The sequence below is a fragment of the Oryctolagus cuniculus genome, chromosome 9 (genome assembly GCF_051225735.1).
Source record: "Oryctolagus cuniculus isolate XC-2025 breed Fujian yellow rabbit chromosome 9, ASM5122573v1, whole genome shotgun sequence".
Classification (NCBI taxonomy): domain Eukaryota; kingdom Metazoa; phylum Chordata; class Mammalia; order Lagomorpha; family Leporidae; genus Oryctolagus; species Oryctolagus cuniculus.
Window position 1 is genome coordinate 121,055,910 of NC_142875.1, and position 20,997 is coordinate 121,076,906.

At 40.0% G+C, this 20,997-nt stretch overlaps 1 protein-coding gene across 25 annotated transcripts in view; it reads right to left on the bottom strand.

Annotated features, from left to right (window-relative positions):
* Positions 1–20,997, bottom strand: part of SOX5 (SRY-box transcription factor 5) — a 1,100,247-nt gene that overhangs the window by 10,123 nt on the left and 1,069,127 nt on the right. For all 25 annotated transcript variants that reach the window (XM_089304672.1, XM_089304666.1, XM_070049491.2 and 22 more), the window contains 2 exons: positions 8,214–8,322; positions 5,159–5,332 (listed from right to left, as the gene is read on the bottom strand). In XM_089304672.1, the coding sequence (XP_089160798.1) occupies positions 5,159–5,332; positions 8,214–8,322 (283 nt within the window). The remainder of the gene's footprint in view (positions 1–5,158; positions 5,333–8,213; positions 8,323–20,997) is intronic.

Genomic DNA, 20,997 nt, shown 5'->3' on the forward strand with positions numbered 1-20,997 from the left:
AATTATAGTTAAAATTTCTTTCCTTAGAGATTAATTATAGTTCAAATTATAATACTAAGGCACATAGACTGAGTACCTACTGTGTGCTATATACTGTACTAAAAGTTCTATCCATGTTGTGTCATTTCTATCTTTCACAACAGTCCGGTATGAGAGCATTTATACTTATTGTCATAGATAAAAAATTTGAGGTTCGACTAGGTAAAGTAACTTACCAAACAAACATCATATAACTATTAAACTGCAGATCTGTAACTCAAATTCAAGTTGAATGCTACAACGTATGCCCTTTGAAAATATGGTACATCATCTACCATCTGTGATCTAATGGGAACACTGCATAAGTTGTTTCTCGTGCTGAGTCACTTCAATAACATAACCTAAATTGTTTTTTTCCCTTGTTTCCACTGTTCATTTTGGTGTGGATTCAACCAGAATTGAAAAAAAAAGTTTCAAGCTTAACTAAAAATAGTTTATCCTATTTTCCCCTTTAGATGCGGCTTAAAGCTTTGTTTCAGTCTCTATGACTATGTATAGTAGTAAGTGGTAGCAGTAATTGTGTGTTTTTTAAGATATACTTTAAAATGTGAACTGTACTTATTTGTGAGTAACCTGTGCTTATCGGAAAATAATCAGCTCAGCTAGACCCAAAGACCAAAAACTGGGGCTAGGTGGTACCGCTGCCACTGCCTGCCCTCAAGGTCATCTGAGTGAGCTCTTAGAAGCTCTGATTTGGGTCCACTATGCCTATCTGCAAATGTCAAGTGCAAAGAGCTCACCGTTAAGCAGTTACTCCATATAAATGCAGAGAATTCTTGGATCTGAGCTGTTATTCTTATTAAAGCGTGCAATGAAGGGGGTACATCTCTTCTCTTAGAATTTTTTTACTACTGGAACAGATGTTACGTAGGTGGGTATATCCATGTAGGTATAACAAGGATTTATGTACATAGATTTCTTTCCCATCTAGACAACAAATAGATTCTATTTACAATAGAACCTCATGTCATACAGTTTAAACAACAAGAGTTTCTTTTCCTTTGTCAAACTTCTATTTAAATAACATTGCCCAGTGTTAAGTTGGTTGGTCAGGTCCTACAATGTGAAACTCTGTATTTGCTCAACATGATTTTTCTAAACGTGCCAGAATATCATCATATTGTTCTCAGGGCATACACCCACACCGAGAAGGTTCTAATACCATGAACTAGATCAATTCTTTTCATGGAATTCTTGCAGGTATTATACCAGGTTTCTGAACGTCATCGAGAAATGGAAAAGTGAGTTCACCAGAAAACTGACTAGCAAACAGCTATACACTGAAAGATGGAAAAATAATGGCTGACCTAATATAGAATTCACTGGTGTCTTCACACCAAAATTGAACAAAAAAATTGCCAGTGAATTCTTCCTAAATCTAAATGTTCTACAATCTCTAAAATATTATGTTTCTGTGAAGAAAGGAAATGTTTAGGCCTTTGCAGTAATATGCCCTGGGAAGTGAGAACTGTTTGGATATTTCTTGTTATGTTGTATTAATTACTACATATGTGTGTGGTGAACAACAGAGTTGTGATTCCTGAGCCTCCTTGGAATGGGGAGAAACACCCTGGACATCTAACTACACAATTTCCTGTTTTAATGGCAGCTGTGGAAAGTACTGAAGCATAAGAGGGCACGTGATAAGGAGGTAAGATCTCCTGCAGGTCAGCAAGGCATCACTGCAGAAATGACTCCTCGAGGGACCAGGAAGAGAGAACCATCCTGTGAAGGAAGGATACCGAGGTCAAGGTCTGCAGTGGGAGGAGGCTCAGAGGCATTCAAAGGAGGCTGGGCTGGCTGTAATGCAGAGGAACAAGGGCGCGAGTGTATGAGCAGAAGGAGACGGGATACTCTAAGATGTATCGATTCTCAGGTAAGCTGGCTTCCAAATCTGGCATGAGCAGGGATTACAAAATATTTTAACCCTTGACAATATAATGTCTCTGCTAACATCAATGAACCATGAACTCCATTCTGAAATATGGTCATATTATCAGTTTTTTTTTTTTCCCCACAAGTAAGCATTAGGTTATCTGAAATACCAACTGGGGCTAAATGCCTGACTATTCCATTTTCTGATGTGTCAAACAGTGTTTCAGTTTGGTAGCACATCTAATGTCCATTTCTCAATAATGACTTGTGCTTGGCTTAAGCGGTTGATAGGTTTGCTTTTGGTATCAGTGGCTTGGCAATTAATTGTAACCACTGTATACTCCGGCAGTGTAAACCTCATTGTTGGGAAAGCATTTTAGATCTTAGCAAAGTATGAAAATATCTACTTGATCTGGGTGTGGCTGGCTGCCTCGCTGGACCTCTGAACAGGGAGGAAGGTCCCTGCTGCCCCGAAAAGGATGGTTTCACACAGCTCAAGCTAAAGGAGGGAAGCTGGGTATCCCTTCTTATAACAAAAGGGGAAGTTGCGTTCAAAATTACTTGATGCTCAACATAAGGAGGAAAAGGGGTCTTAAAAGTGTTCTTTTCCTTTTCTAAATCTGTCAGTTCACGACCAGGGAGGAGTTGGAGCTGAGCAACGTTGTCATCTCCACGGGGTCTGTAATGAATTTGCACGTTTTACTCAACTACTGTATATCTAATCGGAAAAAGATGTCCCCCATCTCGTGATCCAGCGCCAAACAGTAAAAGGTGATTCCTTATGTTAACAATTTCAGCAGAATGGCTTATTAAAACCAGATTTTAGGGTATTATAAAATGCTTAGAAGCCCTTTAAAATGTCAACTAGGATCCCCAGAGACTACGTAAAATGTCAACCCAGCTCAAGCGCCTGTTTTAAGCAGAATGAATTAGCAGCATGCTGTCAGAGGCTGTTATCCAAAACAATCAGTAAAGAGGAAAACATCAAGCTTTCTTTGTACTTTTATATGAAATGGGCCATTCAGAATGATCTTGTGGATATTTGAAGATCACCTATTTATTTAAAGCTATGACTAAATATTGAGATCCAAAATACTTCCATGGTGTTTTTTCCTCAAATACAAATGATCTATCTTTAATCAATATAATTTCATCAAAATGACAAAATTAGGCTGTGCTCTCCTATTGTGATGAAATCATGTGATCATTCTATGTTGTCCTTTCGAGCAGAAAGGACTTCTCTTAGCTGGTCATCTGCTTTCCATACACTTATGCTGCTAACTTTCCTATAACACAAGTTTATGTCATCAAAATTAATATTTGTCTCATACCGAAGATGAAGATTTAATCAGAAATTATTGCTTTTTTCAGTATTAAGACATCTGATTTAGTAATTAATTTGCATTTCTAATTTGGGACTAATAAAAATGAAGCCTACTTGCAGTATTTCATTCTTTTCTAGAATGTTCCCAAAAGAGGTAGGCATGCTGCTTTTGTCAGGGTGGGAAATTTAATATGAAACACAAAATACAGTCATGAAAAGGAAAACTAGATCAGAGATGGTGGAGATCTAAAACTACATTTCCTCTTGATCAGTTCCAGCTTTTGATTATGCACACAGATATTTTACAACCAATATTTGCAAATTCCTATGTAAATCTAATGCTGCATATCCTCAGACCTTCTGAGCTAGCATTCATCGAAACATCCCCAAATCACCAAGGTGAAAATGGAGATGTAATGACAGGTTTTATTTGTTGGTTTTGCTGTTACTACAGATGGACGTTGTGGACTGGTGGCATCTTTTTCTTTGTTGAGAATATGTGTACAGTTACCGCATATTCTTTTAGATGACTAGTTCTTTAGTGCAAAGAATCAAGATGGATGTTATCATCATAAACTACTAGTAATTCCAAGTGCATTGTATATTTTTAATACAGTCAATCATTTTGGACACAATTTCTTATTACTTAGTAAAACCAAATTGAGGCATTTCTATTATATTTGTATGTTTTAGCTCTTAGAATGAATATTATAAGGTGCGTCACCTGAGTACCAGGCTACTTGAAAATGATCAGGATGACAATGATGATGACGTCAAGAAAATGGCGTCACAGAAACAGAATCTTCCCTTCTCAACTATTCTCTATGGAGTCTCGTGGTAGCCAGGACATTGCGTCTTCAGCCACCTTTCCAGTGCACTTCAGGATCTTTGTATGATGGTGAATGCGCACCATGGTTTCTGTGGAGCTGAAAGCTGTGACGCCAGGGCAATGTTCCTTTTTCGATAATGCCGTAAATTCTGAGCCCTCACTGAGTATTACTGAAGCACTGCCGGTACCTAAGGTTACCAGAGCTACACATGTGAAAAGGCACACTCTCCCTCTTCTCTGTTCTCAGAATCTAAACTGCTCTTCAGCCCTGGCCCCAGAACAAACATCCCCACCTCCATCCTCACCCCCACAACATGGCGAATTACGCAGACAAAACTCCTCATCCCTGAGTTACAAAGGATGATGAGATAGGAAGGAAACCTTCACACTGACAATAGCCTCTTCACAATTTATACTGGAAAAGAATAAAAATTATTGGCCAGCACCACGGCTCACTAGGCTAATCCTTCGCCTGCGGCACCGGCACCCCAGGTTCTAGTCCCGGTGGGGGCACCAGATTCTGTCCCGGTTGCTCCTCTTCCAGGCCAGCTCTCTGCTGTGGCCCGGGAGTGCAGTGGAGGATGACCCAAGTCCTTGGCTCTGCACCCCATCGGAGACCAGGAAGAAGCACCTGGCTCCTGGCTTCGGATCGGTGCAGCGCACCGGCCATAGTGGCCATATGGGGAGAGAACCAATGGAAGGAAGACCTTTCTCTCTCTCTCTCTCTCTCACTGTCTAACTCTGCCTGTCAAAAAAAAAAAAAAAAAAAAGAGTAATACCAATACTTAGTGGCTCATGTCCAAGCACCTTTCTTTTGGTCAGTCTTATTTAAAAATATTTCTAGATGTTTACAGAAGGGAAGACATTAAAATAACTAATGTAGAGACAGGAGACACACAGCTAAATTATATGTAGAAGTGGGGCACGTTTCTCGAGGAATTATTGGAAGAAGCCTGAATGAGGGTGCTTATTTTTCGGACAAGCAGAGAGCATGACTGGCCCGGAGTCCAGATCCAATATCTTTCTACAACTGCAGAAAACAGAACAATGCATTATGCCCATACGTCACCCGGTTCTCGAGAAGTTCTTACCCAGAATCTTGCTGATGTTAGAGTTGTGCATGTCAGGAAAGGCTTGAAGGATTTTCCTGCGCTCGTCTTTAGCCCACACCATGAAGGCATTCATTGGACGCTTTATGTGGGGCTCATTGCTGCCACGCCCCCGGGACTCCCTATAGATTCTTGATTCCGAGACTCCAGCACTGCCTGAAAACAGGGAACATTGCTTCATGTCAGCGGCACAGTCTCTGGCAGCTCGCTTTCTTGCATGACTGTGTTTTGGTCTATTAAAATATCTGAAAACAAAAAGTACTTCCGATAATGGCACTTGCAGTTCCTAAGACAGATGCTTGTTTGTGAGGTTCCTGTGATAAGCCTGGTGGTAGCAAATGCTGTGTTTGTATTTTTAATCCACTTCAATGTCTTCTCCCTTTCTTTTGATGGAATAAGAACTATTTCACTATGTGCCTTCACAAGACACTCGATATATGCTTTTTGATTCAGTATGTAAAGAGAATAGGTTAGAGCCATAGACACCACAGCACTGTGGAAATATTAAGTAGGTGCAGATATTCACAAAATACCGAAATACATATCTCTGTAGCAGAATGAATGCTTACAGAGGAGGCTATGTCTTGTCTGCTTAAAGATGGTCAGAGCACACAGTACTCAGGCCTTTTCCCTCACTCTGTGCTTATGGAACTAAAAACACTACTACAATATTGTCTCTGATGAGCACTGATAGTCTGCCCCTACAAAAAACTGAAAATGGTATGGAAAATAACAAGAGAACTGTTACGTTAGCATGGTTTCTTAAGAAGCCTACAATCACATTTAAGGTGAGAGAAACAATGTGTTCCTCCGAATTTTTTTTCCAAACATTTACAGCTATGCAGAGAGAACCACTGACTGTTATGTTTCAATCAGTAAGATTCACTGACAGCGAAATAACCTGAGAATCACACTGCGACTTTTAGAAAGTGTGGTCACTCACCTAGCCTGACTGGACATCAGTGAATGCCTTCATAGACTACAGAGCTTTCAGGATACTTGAGTTGGGCAAAGAAAATAAGGATTGCCGGGAGAAAATACAGAACACGGCCAGCAGGTTCGCATTACAGAAGAGGGAGCTGTATGTTGGCAGTGTCTACAAATCTTCAAGTCATTGGGGGCTTTCTAGAGTTGTGTACCAACAAAGGTACTATTATTTGAAGGAATAAGAGGAATCAACCCAAATGACCCAGACCAGAAGACCTGGATAGCAGCAAACAAAATACAGAGCCCATCTGATGGAAGAGCTTCTCATCCTGTCTCATTCACAGCATACTCTCCGGTCTGAGCACGAGTGGAAAAATTTTGCACATGAACGTGATTCAATTTAATAAATAACAGCCAGGAAGACTTTGATGTTTTAATGCTGATTATCATGGGTATATTTTTATCATGCCAACAAAACTTAAAATTTATGAAATGTGTTATTACCAGTAATTGTCTCTTTATTGACAAAAATCAGTGCTAATATATGGCAACATCTTTCTAAAATGGGTCTGTAACTAGCAAATGATCATTCGCGCATCTGCTTTTTCTTGTTCTTCCACCTTACAGCAATATTAGCAATAAAATGAACATTATGTGACTTCATCAAACCTAAACAGGCTCTTTGTATTGCACTTAGGCCAGGTTTATCTTAGCCAAGTGAGGTAGAAAATAGAATGAACTGTTGGGAAAATTAGACCATAAAAACAACAAGATTTTTCTTATACAATCAAATAAAATTCAGTTTTGACAGAACTATACTTGTTAAGTATTCAGATTTGGCCTAGACTTTCGGCTAGTATAGACCTGGCCACGAGCAGACAAACTATGAATATTGGGGGAATTCCAGTGGTTGCCCTCTTTTTTTTTTTTTAAGATTTATTTATTTGCAAGGCAGAGTTACAGAGATAGGGAGATGGGGGGGGGGGATGAGGTCCTCGCTCCGCTGGTTTGCTCCCCAGATAGCCACCATAGCAGAGAGCTGGATCAGAAAGGAACCAGCCGGGACTTGAACCAGCGCCCATATAGGATGTCGGCGCTGCAGGCAGGGGCTTTATGCGCTATGCCACAGCACCGGCCCCACCCTCTGTCCTTAAAGTGTGCTTCTTCCTAGTGTGCTGTAGTGCAGTGTTTTCTATATGAAGGGAAATGCCTCTGTAATCTGTCTGAAGGTGAGGGCCATGCCCTCAAAGGAGTTCTTAAAATGGATGCATGTCATCTGATACTAGCTAGGCAGGCTCCCAGATGGGGCACTGTATGAAAGCAACAGCACTTGGTAAATCATCCCTCCTCCCCATTGCTGTTAAAATGAGAATATCAATTGAATTAATTGTCACTGTGGCTGTTTAGAACATTCAGAGACAGCAGCATAGAGAGCAGAAGTCCTGGGTCTGCGAGTTCTGGGTGAGTTGTGAGCAGGACATGGGACAGTGTTGTAGATAATAAAGGAGGGACAGGCTCCAGAATACCAGGGATTATCCTGAAAATCTCCACTGAGCTAAGTGATCTGGTCAGGGTCTGTAAATGGACACTTAAAAATGCGCTGATAGGTAACAATTTCTTGAACACTCCTGTGTTGGGTGCAAGAACTAGAGAAGTGAGAGACAGGGTAGAGGTTGATTAAGAGCATTTAATTTAGAATCATGAGAGAGATATCAAGTCCTGTCTCTGGCACTTGGAGCCCAGGGACCTTGGGGAAAAAATGATTGAAAAACCACTGGTCGGTCTCTTTGCCCGCAATATCCTTATCTCCTAGTTGTGCTAGGGATTACATGAGATGCTTAATGCAGAGCACTCTGTTGTCCTTGACACATGCAAACTGCTGAGTATCTGTGAGTATACAGACACATGCACATTCCTGAAATATATCTGAGCAATTTGCACAGACCAGCCGAATCGTTACTAGCATCGAGATTTATCAGCACACAGTGAAATTTCAGTAATGGTCAGGTGATGGGGTGGCTGTCTTGTCTTCTTTTTGTAGCAGTTTTAATGGACACTACATGGACATGTCTGTACGTTACTGGAATACATGGGAAGAATTGTTACAAACCATCGGAATCTCCACTCATATTGAAATCCATCATTGCATGGCTAAATTTTCCTTCTTCATTCTGTTTCACTGCCAGTTGCTGAGTCAGACTCTCCAGTGTTGTTTTTTCCTTAAAAGAAGAAATGCAGAATGAGAGCTCATTCTAGAAATACCAATTATTTCTAAGACGTTTTTGTCTTGGTCCATATATGTTGCATTCACTTCTGGAGGGGATGGGATGTTGATTTATTCACCGTTGAATGTTCAGCAATTTATACTGAGGTCATTAACGGAAACGAACAGCAGGATATTTGAAGGAACTCTGATTCTTATAGACCTCTATAAAGTCTTGGCATTTGGGCCTGATATATCTTAAGGATAGATGTTGGGATCCTGGGAGACTAACTTCCCAAATCATAAAATGTGCACAGGAAGCAACCTGTTTTACATTTGGAATGCCTGCTTTATTTTTAGCCAGACAGTAGAAGTACCGGAGTGGCATGAGGCCCAGAGGAAAGTCTTCCAATAGTCAGGTGACCAAATGATAGAAACATAACTCACAGGAGTGCCCTCTGGTTGCCATCTCCCTAAATACCATCTGCATTGCTCATGCAAGGGTAATGAAGATGTTTAAATATTCATTGCTAATTGCTTGTCAAATCTCTGTACATCCAATGTGAGTGCCTGCTACTTGGACCACAATTTGATTTGGATTGCTAAGCCAAAATATTGAGTTGGCGAATTATTTGAGATACAAATATACCAAAATTAGATCTGCAAAGACATCAAGTCACTTAAAAAGCATGCAGAGCATGATTTGCATTCATGGAGAACAAGGCATTACAAACCAAATTATGCTCAAGGAAAAATAATGCTTAATCTAAACCACATGGGATCTTAAAATATTTCCAAATTAAGAAGCTGGGTAATTTTAGAAATGGAGAAAGTATGCGTTGAAAGACGGACAACTTCCCATCGAATTCTCCACCACTGTTCTAAGGATGATATGGTTCCAACAGTTTTAAGAACAGCATCTATTGGATTTCATAATATTGCTCAAGTTTTTTTATAATTGTTCACCTCATTTTCTGAGAAACACAGCCATGAACTGTACTAGTGAACCACGCTAAGGAACTGCCTTTTCTACAATATAGTGTTCACTGAAAATAATCAACACTTTTAGGATCATTGTATTACAGGTAAAGGGACTAACTGATGTGCCCACCAAGAATTCATAGGGTATTGAGATTCTTAATACACACACACTTTATCTCTACAAATTCTCTGACAATGCCACAATTGTGCAAGCTAGAGTAAAATTCTCCTAGTCAGTGGCCTTGGAACTCCTGCGCTCCAGTCATCCAAGTCTGTACATGATTTAATACAGAGACATTGTTAACACGCCAATCAACATAAAATCCGGCAGCCAAATGAAACAGAAGATCATTTATATTAACTTCAGCTATAGAATCATATAGCGTTAAAATTGAAATAAGGTATTCACGTGAAAACACAGAATCCGACTCAATTTGTTTTGTGTGTGAAACTGTTGCACAGCTGCTGTATATGTTCTGGATTTCTTTTCCCAAGACAGTATGCTACAGTGTTGCCTGAGCTTAGGGGCACCAAGGACGCTGGCTAGACAGACTCTCCTTACAGTAAATGTGGCTGTCAAAATACAAGACAGGTCCATTAGAAGAAAAAGAAAACAGGAAGTTACATCAACATGATCTGACAGTCCCCAGATCAATGAAGAGTTTACTGTACCCTCTTTGGGTCATGTCCTGGGCATGGACCACCTCTCAAGCTTTGATTTAACGGTACATAGTGCAACAACATTACCTATTTTCTAGGGAGTTTTCCATTCTGAAGTGAAGTCTTTCAAGAATAAAAAAAAAATATCAGACAAAAGTAATTGGAGTAGAACTCACAATCGCTTTTTACAATAAGTTACCCCTAACCATATACCTTGAAAGCACACAGTATTAATAAAATGATTCAGTTAGCTCCCCCAGAGTGGAGTTACATTACTTGCCAGGGGATGCTGGTCAGAAACAGTGGAAGTCAGTAGGGCAAGCTGTACTCTTTCTTATGCTTTTACATGGTGATTTTATGCTCGTTCTCAGACATGTGAAGAGGGAAAAAGGGATATAGTTGGAGGAACAGGAGAATATGTTGGGTGTCTTTAATTAAAACACATTACAGTAGCAGGTAAATCAGATGTTACTATTGTCACATTTTAGAAATACTGGTGGACAATAAATTCAAAAGATATAAAGGGACCAGTGTAAGGAGGAGATAATAACAATTTAATTGGAAAACAATTACCATGTAATTCCATATGAGTATTTAACCTATAGGTAGAGTTCACAAAGTAGTAGATATAAATTTATATTTGGATATGACCCTTGCTAATATATTGAGCCACCAAAACAATGAGGTGGATTTAAGAATAGTTCTTAAACTGAATTCTATCTATCTTAGTATATAGGATTACAAGGAATCAAGCAGATGTTATAAACTACTAATGCTGGTACGCTAGCAAGATTTCTCTCACCCCACTCCTTTTAATCTCACCTGTCCCCAGCCAACCCCCTTCGACAAGAGTTCACCTCTGCACTACCGTGTATACAAATCAACCGTCTGAGATTATATTCCTAGGTTACATATGTCCTTTTCCAAAAGCCTCTTTTGTATGTGCTAATGCTACTGGAGATGGAAAGATTGTAATTCTCAAAATTCTTACAGTTAGTTTTCTAAATAGAGGCAGCTGAGACAAAATGAAAACAGTAGGAAGGGGATAAGTGGAAAGATGTTGAAAATGGGGAACTCTAAAGAAATTAAATTTTTTAAACTAGACGCAGATGTTTTTGGGCACTGGTGACAATTTGTACCAACCTTGTAATCTTAGTTCCAACTGTCTGACAAAAATCATATTACTCAAAACTTTGTACAAATACCACCCCTGTATTATCAGTACTCTAGTACCCAGTGCCTAGGTATTATCAGTACTCTAGAACAGAAATCCACTATAACACTAGCACTTTATTGTGCTCTCGTTACTATGCAAATGCTGATCTGAAACAGGTGAGATGCATAGATCTCTCCCCACCTTCTTTCTATTAGAAAGAGCAGAAGAATCAGAGAGACATAAACACATTTAAAGAAATGCTTGCCACAGTTCCATACTTCTCTGAGTAACCTTAGAATAGAGGGTGAAAGAAGATGAATTACTACAAAGCAGTCGAAGTCAAAGAGTCTTGGGGATTTGTTTACAAGGGCAAACCAGATGACCCTGTTTGCTTTCTATTTGGGATGAAAACTAGCAACTGGATAACAACCAGAATTCCTTTGGAAAGAGGAGTTCTATCTGACTAATCAAGTTCTATACAACTCTGTTGCTTTGCTGAGATCAAGGGGAAAGGTTAGGTTAAGTCTCCTTTTTAGCCGAAAAATCTTCTGCGTCCATGTTGACGTCAACAAAGAGCCCAGAGAATCCTTTCTCATCTGAAGAAGAAAACAGAGTTGCAGCCCATATCACTTCTTGGGCCCAAAAGAATAATTCTTAAGCTCAACATCTAAAGACCTACAATTAATGTATTAATATTCACTTGGGGAATTTGGCAGCTGGCCTTGGGGCTGTGTTGCTTATCCAATGACTTGCATAATGGAAAACAGCATGTGTACCATTTGCACATGACATCGGGCGATGGTAGCAATCAACAAGGACAGCCAAGAAATAGCCAAGGATAAGGGGGCACTTGGTCGATTAGAAGTCGTTACTGTGGATCCATACTTAAGAGCAAAAACCACTTGGAAAGGCAAAGGGACACAGGGATTGATGGGAAGAGGATATACCTAAGATTAGAAAATGATGGTTTTGGTATCATCATGAGCATGATATTTTAACCAAACTCTGTCATATATATTACCCATATTACTTTAGACAAATCAGTTAACACTCTGGATTCCTAGAATCTTAATTTGTTAAGTAGGATTTAAATATATAACAGTCTCATTAGTTTGAAAGTATTAAGAAAGATATGATTTCAATACTGGAACAAAAACTCAATGGATAAAACTGGAAAACCATAAAATCTTCCTCTTAACACAAAAGAATTACATGACTAGTTCAATTTGCATATTACGTCCCTACTATTAAGTCATGATCATTTATTGCCTATGGCCAGGGTAGTAAATGTACATTAAAAAACGGATTTTTATCATCTCTAAAAATTGTTGAGTTTTTCCCCCTATTGTGTATCATCTACTATAATGCATTTAATTTTTAAAAATTTTTTTCTGCATCGTACTCAGGCATAATCAGCAACATTTCCATAATATATATGTGAAATTCAATTTTTCCCTACACTATCAATTTATTTTATACAAAAAAATCTGAAAAATCACTGTGTTTGCAAAGGCTCAAATGGACATCTTGTGCTGATATTTCACACAGCAGTGAAAACAAAAAACACTCAAATTGTACTTTGGAGGAAGTGGCTATTTCCTTAGTTACCTGACCCTAAGTTAAACAGTGCATGAGTACATGGTTCTTGTATTATTCCCTGAAATTAGGATGAGCTGTGCTCCCCACCAGGCGTGTGCACACACACACACACAAAGAGAGATGGGCTGTGGATCAGCTATCATAATGGACATCCCTGAAATAAAGCTCACAAAGCTATAAAACTCATAAAAAGCACATGCATGAAATGACAGAATAGAGTGTGACTGTCAAATGTTGACTCAGGAACAGTTAAACCCCTTCTGGCTGTACTTTTTTATGGTCTCCTACAACACTAATGACATGGCGAAGAAGGAAGAAACAAAAAAGGTTTTCAACCCTCCAATTATGTGAACCTCACAGACCACCAGAGAAGATGAAAGATTATTTATAATGTCAGAACGATTTATCAGTTGGCGATTTTTTTTTCATAAGCTTAAGTAAAATATGAAGTAAAAATGCCTGTGTCCACCCCCCACACTTTCTTGGTTGTCATCTTGCTTACTAATTTCTCTGTATTCTAGAAAATAATCATCCACTACCATAATCTAACAGCAGGAATGGGAGAAGAGGCTTTACTGCAAATTATGTTCGAGTTATCTATGAATAAACACACAGACATACTTTCACACACACACACACACACACACACACACACACTTCTTCCCTCCCTGCAACTCCAACAAAAGCAACAACAAAAAAGTTGAGGAAATGTTTTCCAAATTTTACCATAGTTAGGTTTGAATTTTTCCATTAGAATGTTAACAGACTCGCTGGTATTCCTGAGTCTAGTGTCCTTGAGAAATATTTTTCCATTCCTTTTTTCCATTAGGGAATCAGAGAGAGATCTGGAATAAGGGTTTGGGATGGTCCAGTAGGTGACCTCTGGTCCAGGGATCTACCAAGTTAGACTTACTCAACCTTGTATTTTTTCTTTCTAAATTCTGAGATTTCCCCTATGAATTAGAATCCACAATTTTGTTCTCCAGTCTGATTTTCTCTTGTCTGCAGTGTAAACTTCTCTTAGGAAATTTCATGGCCAGCTTTAGGAAATCTTTCTTAAAATGTAATTGCAGCTAAACTTCTGAGGAGTTTTGTTTTACCAGGAAATCCAATTCAAAGTGAAATGTAATGCCACACCAAGTTTTCTTGTAAAAAAATAGGAAGTAGAAGACAGAATGGTTCAGAAAGAAGCACAAGTTCTATACGTTCAAGAGTCTTAGCCCAGGTAAATAAATTCTAGAAAATGACTTATAGATAGAACTGAGAAAGCCCTACTAATGACTGTTAAATAATAATGGTTTTAAAGTAGAAGAGGTCAGAAGTTTATAATAGATAACAATTTGATTTTCAAGAATGAAGTGAGAAATTTGAGGAACAATGAATGACATGATCACTAAATGTATATTCCAGAAAAGACAGAAGTGACTGCCACAAAGCAGAGTTAAGAACAGTTAAGAGCATTTTATAGAGGACGTGATAAAAATAAGGCTCCTATAGAATCACTAAGAAAGATAATGCATTATTATACTTACCTTTTATTGCTTTTATCTATAGGATATCGAAACGCAGACCAGGAAAGCTAAATGACCATAGCTGCTCAGATGTGACTCTTTCTGGGATCACCTTCTATCAACAGCATTGTTGTCATAATGGAGGGATCACCCAGATTTGAATGGGGTAAGAAGAGATCACCAATACTGGCTTTACATATCTTAAGAACTTCCGTGTTTAAAAATCTCTATTTGTGAAATAGAGATAAAATCTGGCAACCTATAGTCAAGGGAGGTAGCAGGAATCTCAGGTCCTAAGTTGTCATGTAAAAGATAATAAAGCACCAGAAGAAGAGGTTTCTAATCATCAGAGCTGTCTTCCAGTCAATGAGCTCCCTCAAGATGCAAGACATTTCCCCTCTCTGCAGGGTTCCAAGTCCTGGCCCTATCTATGACTACCTGCCATGCAGCTCTGGGGACTGAAAAGGGTTTCAATGTCAAATGACAACTTTTTCATCTTCTGTCAAAACTGCAAGTCCATTATGTCCATGTCCTACTTGACTGGACTCCATCTAGCAAACTTAAAATACTTGGACAAATGTAATAACACTGCATATTTTCTCTATCTATAAAGGATAATTTCTGCAAAAGTTGCTATCTGAAAAGTTTCAATAAAGCCACTCCATTATAATGGAGAATTCCCTAACCATTGTCTTACTTTCAAGGGAGATAATTCACATTACGACAAACCCCACATTCTGGTTAGTCAGATCTTGTGAGAAGGACATGGCTCAATAATAATCATACTTCACAGATTCAGGTACCTTGTCAAAGTTACAACTCTGAGTTCTAATTCAACAGTACTCATTTATTCTTTGAAACAAACACTGCCATGGGAGGGAAGGCACTGTGGCCTGGATGCACACTGTACAAAAAGGCCACTCAACAGGACGTGTAGGACGCAAACAACTCACAAAGAAAGGACACATGAATACTCGCACCATACCACACTGGCCCTTGGATGCTTGTCACGGAGGAGTGTATGGTGGGGGAATGTATGTCTCTGCATACAAGTGGAGGAACAGAGGCAGGAGAGTAAAAGACCAAAAGGCCCGGGATATCAAATGTCTGCATATATGGTCAGGATTCAACCAATGTCCACAAAAGCCCTGTGTTCCTTCACACCGGGCAGACACACATACTGTGCACAGGGAGTCAACGGAGATAGAGCTACTGTGAGAAAAACAGGAGGCCAACAAAGAAAAATAATAGAATTCACACCCCACACAGGATGTCCGGTGGGTGGGAGAGCTGCACAAACATAAACATGAAAACCGGAATGCTGTCCAATAATAACTGTTCTATAAACAATATGTAACTCAGTCACTGAGCTCCAGGAACATATAGGATTTTTCTCTTCAATTCTTCCTTTTCATGGAATAAAAGCGATAAAATTGTCAGTGTTCTTACAAATGTAGCCTCAGTAGCCAGCAGTTACTTCAATTAAATGAACAGAATTGGACTATTTTAAAAAGTCATGGTTTAGTATAGAAATTGTAGGTTTGACAGGTAGATAGAAACAAGCACATTACGGGTATAGTTCACTGTTCAATTATCCACGGTTGTTTTAGGTGAAGAGAGAAAAAAAGACGGGTGTAGATATTTATTAAAAGCCTATTTGAATAAGCAGCTGAACCATCAGCACGTATTTTCTCAGAGCTGCGTGGAGAAGCAAAGTAAGTAAGATTGAAGATACTGTTTTTGTTTCTCTAGTCCATTCTCTACTGAAGGGGCTGAAAGGGGACAAAGGATTGGGAGGAAGAGAACAAAAACAGGAAAAACAAAGAATTAGAAAAATGCAATACACATTGTGGAGATGTTGCTTCTGTCATGAGATTTTCATGATAAAGACTCAAAAAATGCTAAAGAATACACCTGACCAGTGCTGGGGCCCAGGGTAACTCCCTCGCTGACTTTAAGCCAAAAGACCTGGGTTCAAAAACTGATCTACTACTTGAATCTCTCTAATTTTGTCAAATCTCAAAGTTTTTTTTTTTTTTTTTGTAACTTTTCAACAAAGAATACTGTTCTAGTTACATTATGCACTGAGATTGAATGTGATGTAAAAACCCTGACAATTGTACAATACAAAATACATATTAACACCCAGTATTACTCCTGTGATTCACAGGCATAGCATGTCTTTCTCATTTGGAAAAGAAGGAAGACCCTTTGAGTTACATGCTAAATCCAAAATCATTTCCTGGAGTTGGTGTGGCAGGTAAAGCCGCCACGTGAGATGCCAACAGCTCATATGGGTTCATGCCCTGGCTGCTTCAGATCTAATCCAGTTGCCTGCTAATTAGCTTGGGAAAGTAAGAGAAGATGGCTCATGTCCCTGGGGCTCTGCCACCCATGTGGGAGACCCAAATGAAACTCCCTGGCTTCTGGCTTCAACTTGGCCTTGTGCTGGCTTTTGCATCTATGTGAGGAGTGAACTAGCAGACAGAGGGGATCTCTCTGTCTCTTCCTCTCTCTAACTCTGACTTTCAAATAGATAAAACTTTTTTTTGAAGAAGCAACAATTTTCCTTATAATTTTAATCCATATTAATAAACACAGTTTTCAACAAATGGCAGTAGGGAATGTGGCACATCTAAATAAAAGAGGCAGAATGAAAAAGCTACTTCTCTGTTTTAGTATCTTCAACGGAGAAGGGTCTTAACGGTGCTCACTTGATTCTGAGGAGGGGGCAGGGACTGAGAGTGAGGAAGGAAAGGAGGACCATTCTTGACAGGCCCCAGATTAAAAAAAAAAAAAAAAATGACACTTTGGGTACAATTACAAAAGTCTTACTCATTAGATAATTTAGAAATGTGAGGATCCACATGTAAGCTCACAACCCCATCGCTGTGGCATAGCTACTCTTTGCATTTAGCTGTCTATCCTTGCGCCCTTTTATTTATACACCATGGAAACAATACTTTCAGGAGATCTAGATCGCTTTCTGCAGAGTGTTTCCAAGCTTCCTTTGTCTTCTTGGAATACTATGGTGAGCACACACGTACATCCTTAAATGAATAAACGTTTCGATCATCAGAGAGCCCTGTGGGTGTCTCTCTGAAGGCCCAGTGTGGTTGCCCTTTGAGTCTCGTTTTATTGGACCATCCTGTGCTAACTCCTCTACCAGAATGATGTAAAGAACACAAGACTCTCTGTTTGAAAACATGCACAGCTTTTCTAGGCTTGAAAATTAAACCATAAAAAGTTTACTGAAAAAAAAAAAAACCTTTAAAAAGCTCCTTAAAAACTCACAGCATAATTGCTCCCCACCAAGCGTGGGCACTTGCTAGCTGCAAGTAGTGGCACTGTGACAAATGTAGCAAAACTGAAAGCGGGCTATACTAAGAGAAAGAAAAAGTCTTCCACTGGCCATCTGTGAAAATAAGGCATGTGGCCATTAAATGCAGAGGCTGTAAATATACACAAACTCCATGAAGCAAATGGCAAAAAAGGACTAAACTTCAAGCTCAAACAAATCAAAATGTTTAATGCATAGTTAGCACTGCTGGACGAAAACAGCTCTGATCTTTGCAGTCTGCAAACTCGGCATGGATTTCAATTAAATACCCCCAAAAAGAAAAGAAAGAAAAAAGAAAGAAATGAAAAGACGGAGAAGAAAACCATCTGGAACAAAAGGCTATAGACAGCCTATACTCAATTTCTAGAAACAAACAGCCCCTTTAACCTGCACCAGCCTGTCGAGAATGTCGATTGGAATTATTGAAAGGCTGACATATAGAGTGATGGATGGGTGATGACATAATACCTATTTGCCTTTTTTGTCATGGTCTTTGAAAACTGGCTGCTCTGCGCTGATAATATTCACCCAGGGGCTCTCAGCTCCCCCTCCTGTCCCGTAAGAAGTGCTCTCTAGGTAAGACACTCAGAATTAGGAAGGTTTTATGAATGAAAAACAAAAGGCAAGAAAACCAAAGGATCAAATGGCAACCTGCACATAAAAAGCTGGTCTAGATTTCCTAATAATCGGTTGCTTCGAAAGCGGTTCCCTATCCATTTTATGATTTTCAGAGTGCAGAGATTCAAATAATAAGGGAGCAAACACTCCATTTCAGACTTTGTGTATCTTTTAATTAAAGCCATCGAATAAATAATTGTATGGAAATGTAGAGATTAAAAAATAATATACTCACTTTTGTAAAGAGAAAAATTTGAATTGCTAGTGCTACTTTAATTTCTTCCTAAGCAAATTCTAACCAGAAGATTTAAAAGATTCAGAAAACATTTTGCGCATGCGTGCGCGCAAGCGCGCGCGCACACACACACGTCCCTGGTGAAGTCTCCCGCTTTCCTGCATCGTTGCAAGGCTCCCCTTGCTTCCTCTGGAAGGATTTACCTAACGTGCCTACCTCTTTTTCTAAGCTTTCCTGTAAGCATTGAAATACCTAGTTCTAACTGGACTTCTCTAGTTGATTTCATCGCAAGGCAATATTTACAAAATCCATCCAGAGCTAATTCCTGGAAGCTTCTTCCACTGCATGGAAAGCGGTGCGTTCCTTCAGATGCACTTTTTCAAAGCCAAACCTGCAATTCCGAATTCCTCACAGGCCTTTTCCTTATCTCGGGGAAGGAGCGTGCGTTAGATAAGGCCAAACTAGACACCCTGTGTCAGTTTCTGAAGAGTTAACACTGCTGGCCCCATCCATCAGATAGGCGGCGAAGCATCGGGAAAGAATGATGGATGTAAAATTATTACAGGGCTGCCATCCGATACACTTACTGCCATTTGTAACTAATGCTGGGAATGACACACTTTTTTTCATTATTAAACATCCACATTAAGTCAACATTGGTCACTGTCATTTCATGTTTGGCACTCTGTTAAAGGGGGGAAAAAAAAGACTTGACAGTGGCAGAAAAGAGGAAGGTGAACTAAAGTTTCTTAGCGCCAGCCAGTGGTAAAATTAACCTTTGTTTACCAATGAGCCTGGGTAGTCTGTGGTGAGGCTTCTTAAGAATGACTGACACGTGGCCGGCGCCGCGGCTCACTAGGCTAATCCTCCGCCTTGCGGCGCCGGCACACCGGGTTCCAGTCCCGGTCAGGGCGCCGGATTCTGTCCCGGTTGCCCCTCTTCCAGGCCAGCTCTCTGCTGTGGCCAGGGAGTGCAGTGGAGGATGGCCCAAGTCCTTGGGCCCTGCACCCCACGGGAGACCAGGAGAAGCACCTGGCTCCTGCCATCGGATCAGCGCGGTGCGCCGGCCGCAGCACACTGGCCGCGGCAGCCATTGGAGGGTGAACCAACAGCAAAAGGAAGACCTTTCTCTCTGTCTCTCTCTCTCATTGTCCACTCTGCCTGAAAAAAAAAAAAAGAATGACTGACACAGCCCAAACAAGAAAGTGCTCACATTACTGTGTCAATTATATTTAAAATGTACGTGCTGATCACCAAATTTTCATGTATCCTGTAGAAACCTACCAAGGGCTTTTCACTGAAACTCAGAAGGGACAGTTTTCCAGCTATTGCTTGCAGTTATAAATACATGCATTGCCTAAGTAAACGTTTACATTCCAGATACACTGTAGGCAATTCATGTTTGCTGAATAAATTCTCTACCTTAAACATACATTTGCATGCTTCTTGTTGTGTGAGTGGCATCTGTTTTACATAAGGCAACGCAGTGCAGAAGTCCGTCTTCACATGTACAGAGCGCGTGTGTGAATGTACGTTAAAGGTCTGACCTGTCATCAAGCACTGTTTCCTAAGCACGTGCTATACTTCACTTAACCCTTTATAAGCAAAACAAAGCCTAAGGCCCTCGAGAGGTAACAGCAGAGGAGCAGAGGTCGACAGATGACAGCATTCATGAAACAAACAAGTCAGTGTCACCAGAGAAATGTGTGAGAGTTCTGATGTCATTTTTATATTGGAGCTGTGGTTGGGAATCACCTTTCCCTACCCAGTAGCCACTCTGGTCTGTCTTGTCTTCCCTGTTCTTACCCCCTTTGATCTCAAGATATCCCTCAGTTTCAGGGAAGACAGCAGAAGTTCTTTCATTCTAGAGCAATCTCTTCTTCTTTTGTCCAGTACTTTTTTTTCCAAGCTACGACTGACCCAATTGTAGCCACCAACATGTTTGCGGAAGCCAGCCAAGGAGGAGGGAATGACACAATCCTGTGTGAGCGCAGACTGAACTTCGCAGAGAGAAATGTCCTCCTCCGACCTGAGTCTGTATGCCTTCATGTGGACAGCAGAGGTGCAGATGTAGCAACCACTATGTGACCCAAAGAGAAAGACCAGGACAGTCACAAACGTCAACTCTTGATATCACTGAGCCAATGAACTCATGCCACCAACATTCTACTCCTGAACTTGCCTAAGTTATAAAAATTAATCACTACTTGGTTAACTGATGGTTTTTTTTTTTTGTTTTGTTTTTTTTTTTTTTAGATTTTCTAATGCATGTAGACAACACTGTAGCATAGACACAGTCTTCTTAGGATAACTACATGTGCATAGGAGACTTCTCCCCCCCCCCCCCACACACACATTTCAGGTGAACATGCTCAGTTTCTACTGTATTAACTCTGCCTGGTGGGGTAAGGACAACAAAAAACGACATTTTTGTCATCTCCTGTGAGGTACGGATACTTTCACACACAATGTCAAGTACTGGTATGCAGTTGATTCTGTGGTCAAAATCATGCCATCTGGGTGCTAATGAAGCAGAATGGGTGCTTGCGCAAAACAAATGGATGACAGTCTGCTGTTCGTGTTTCCCCACC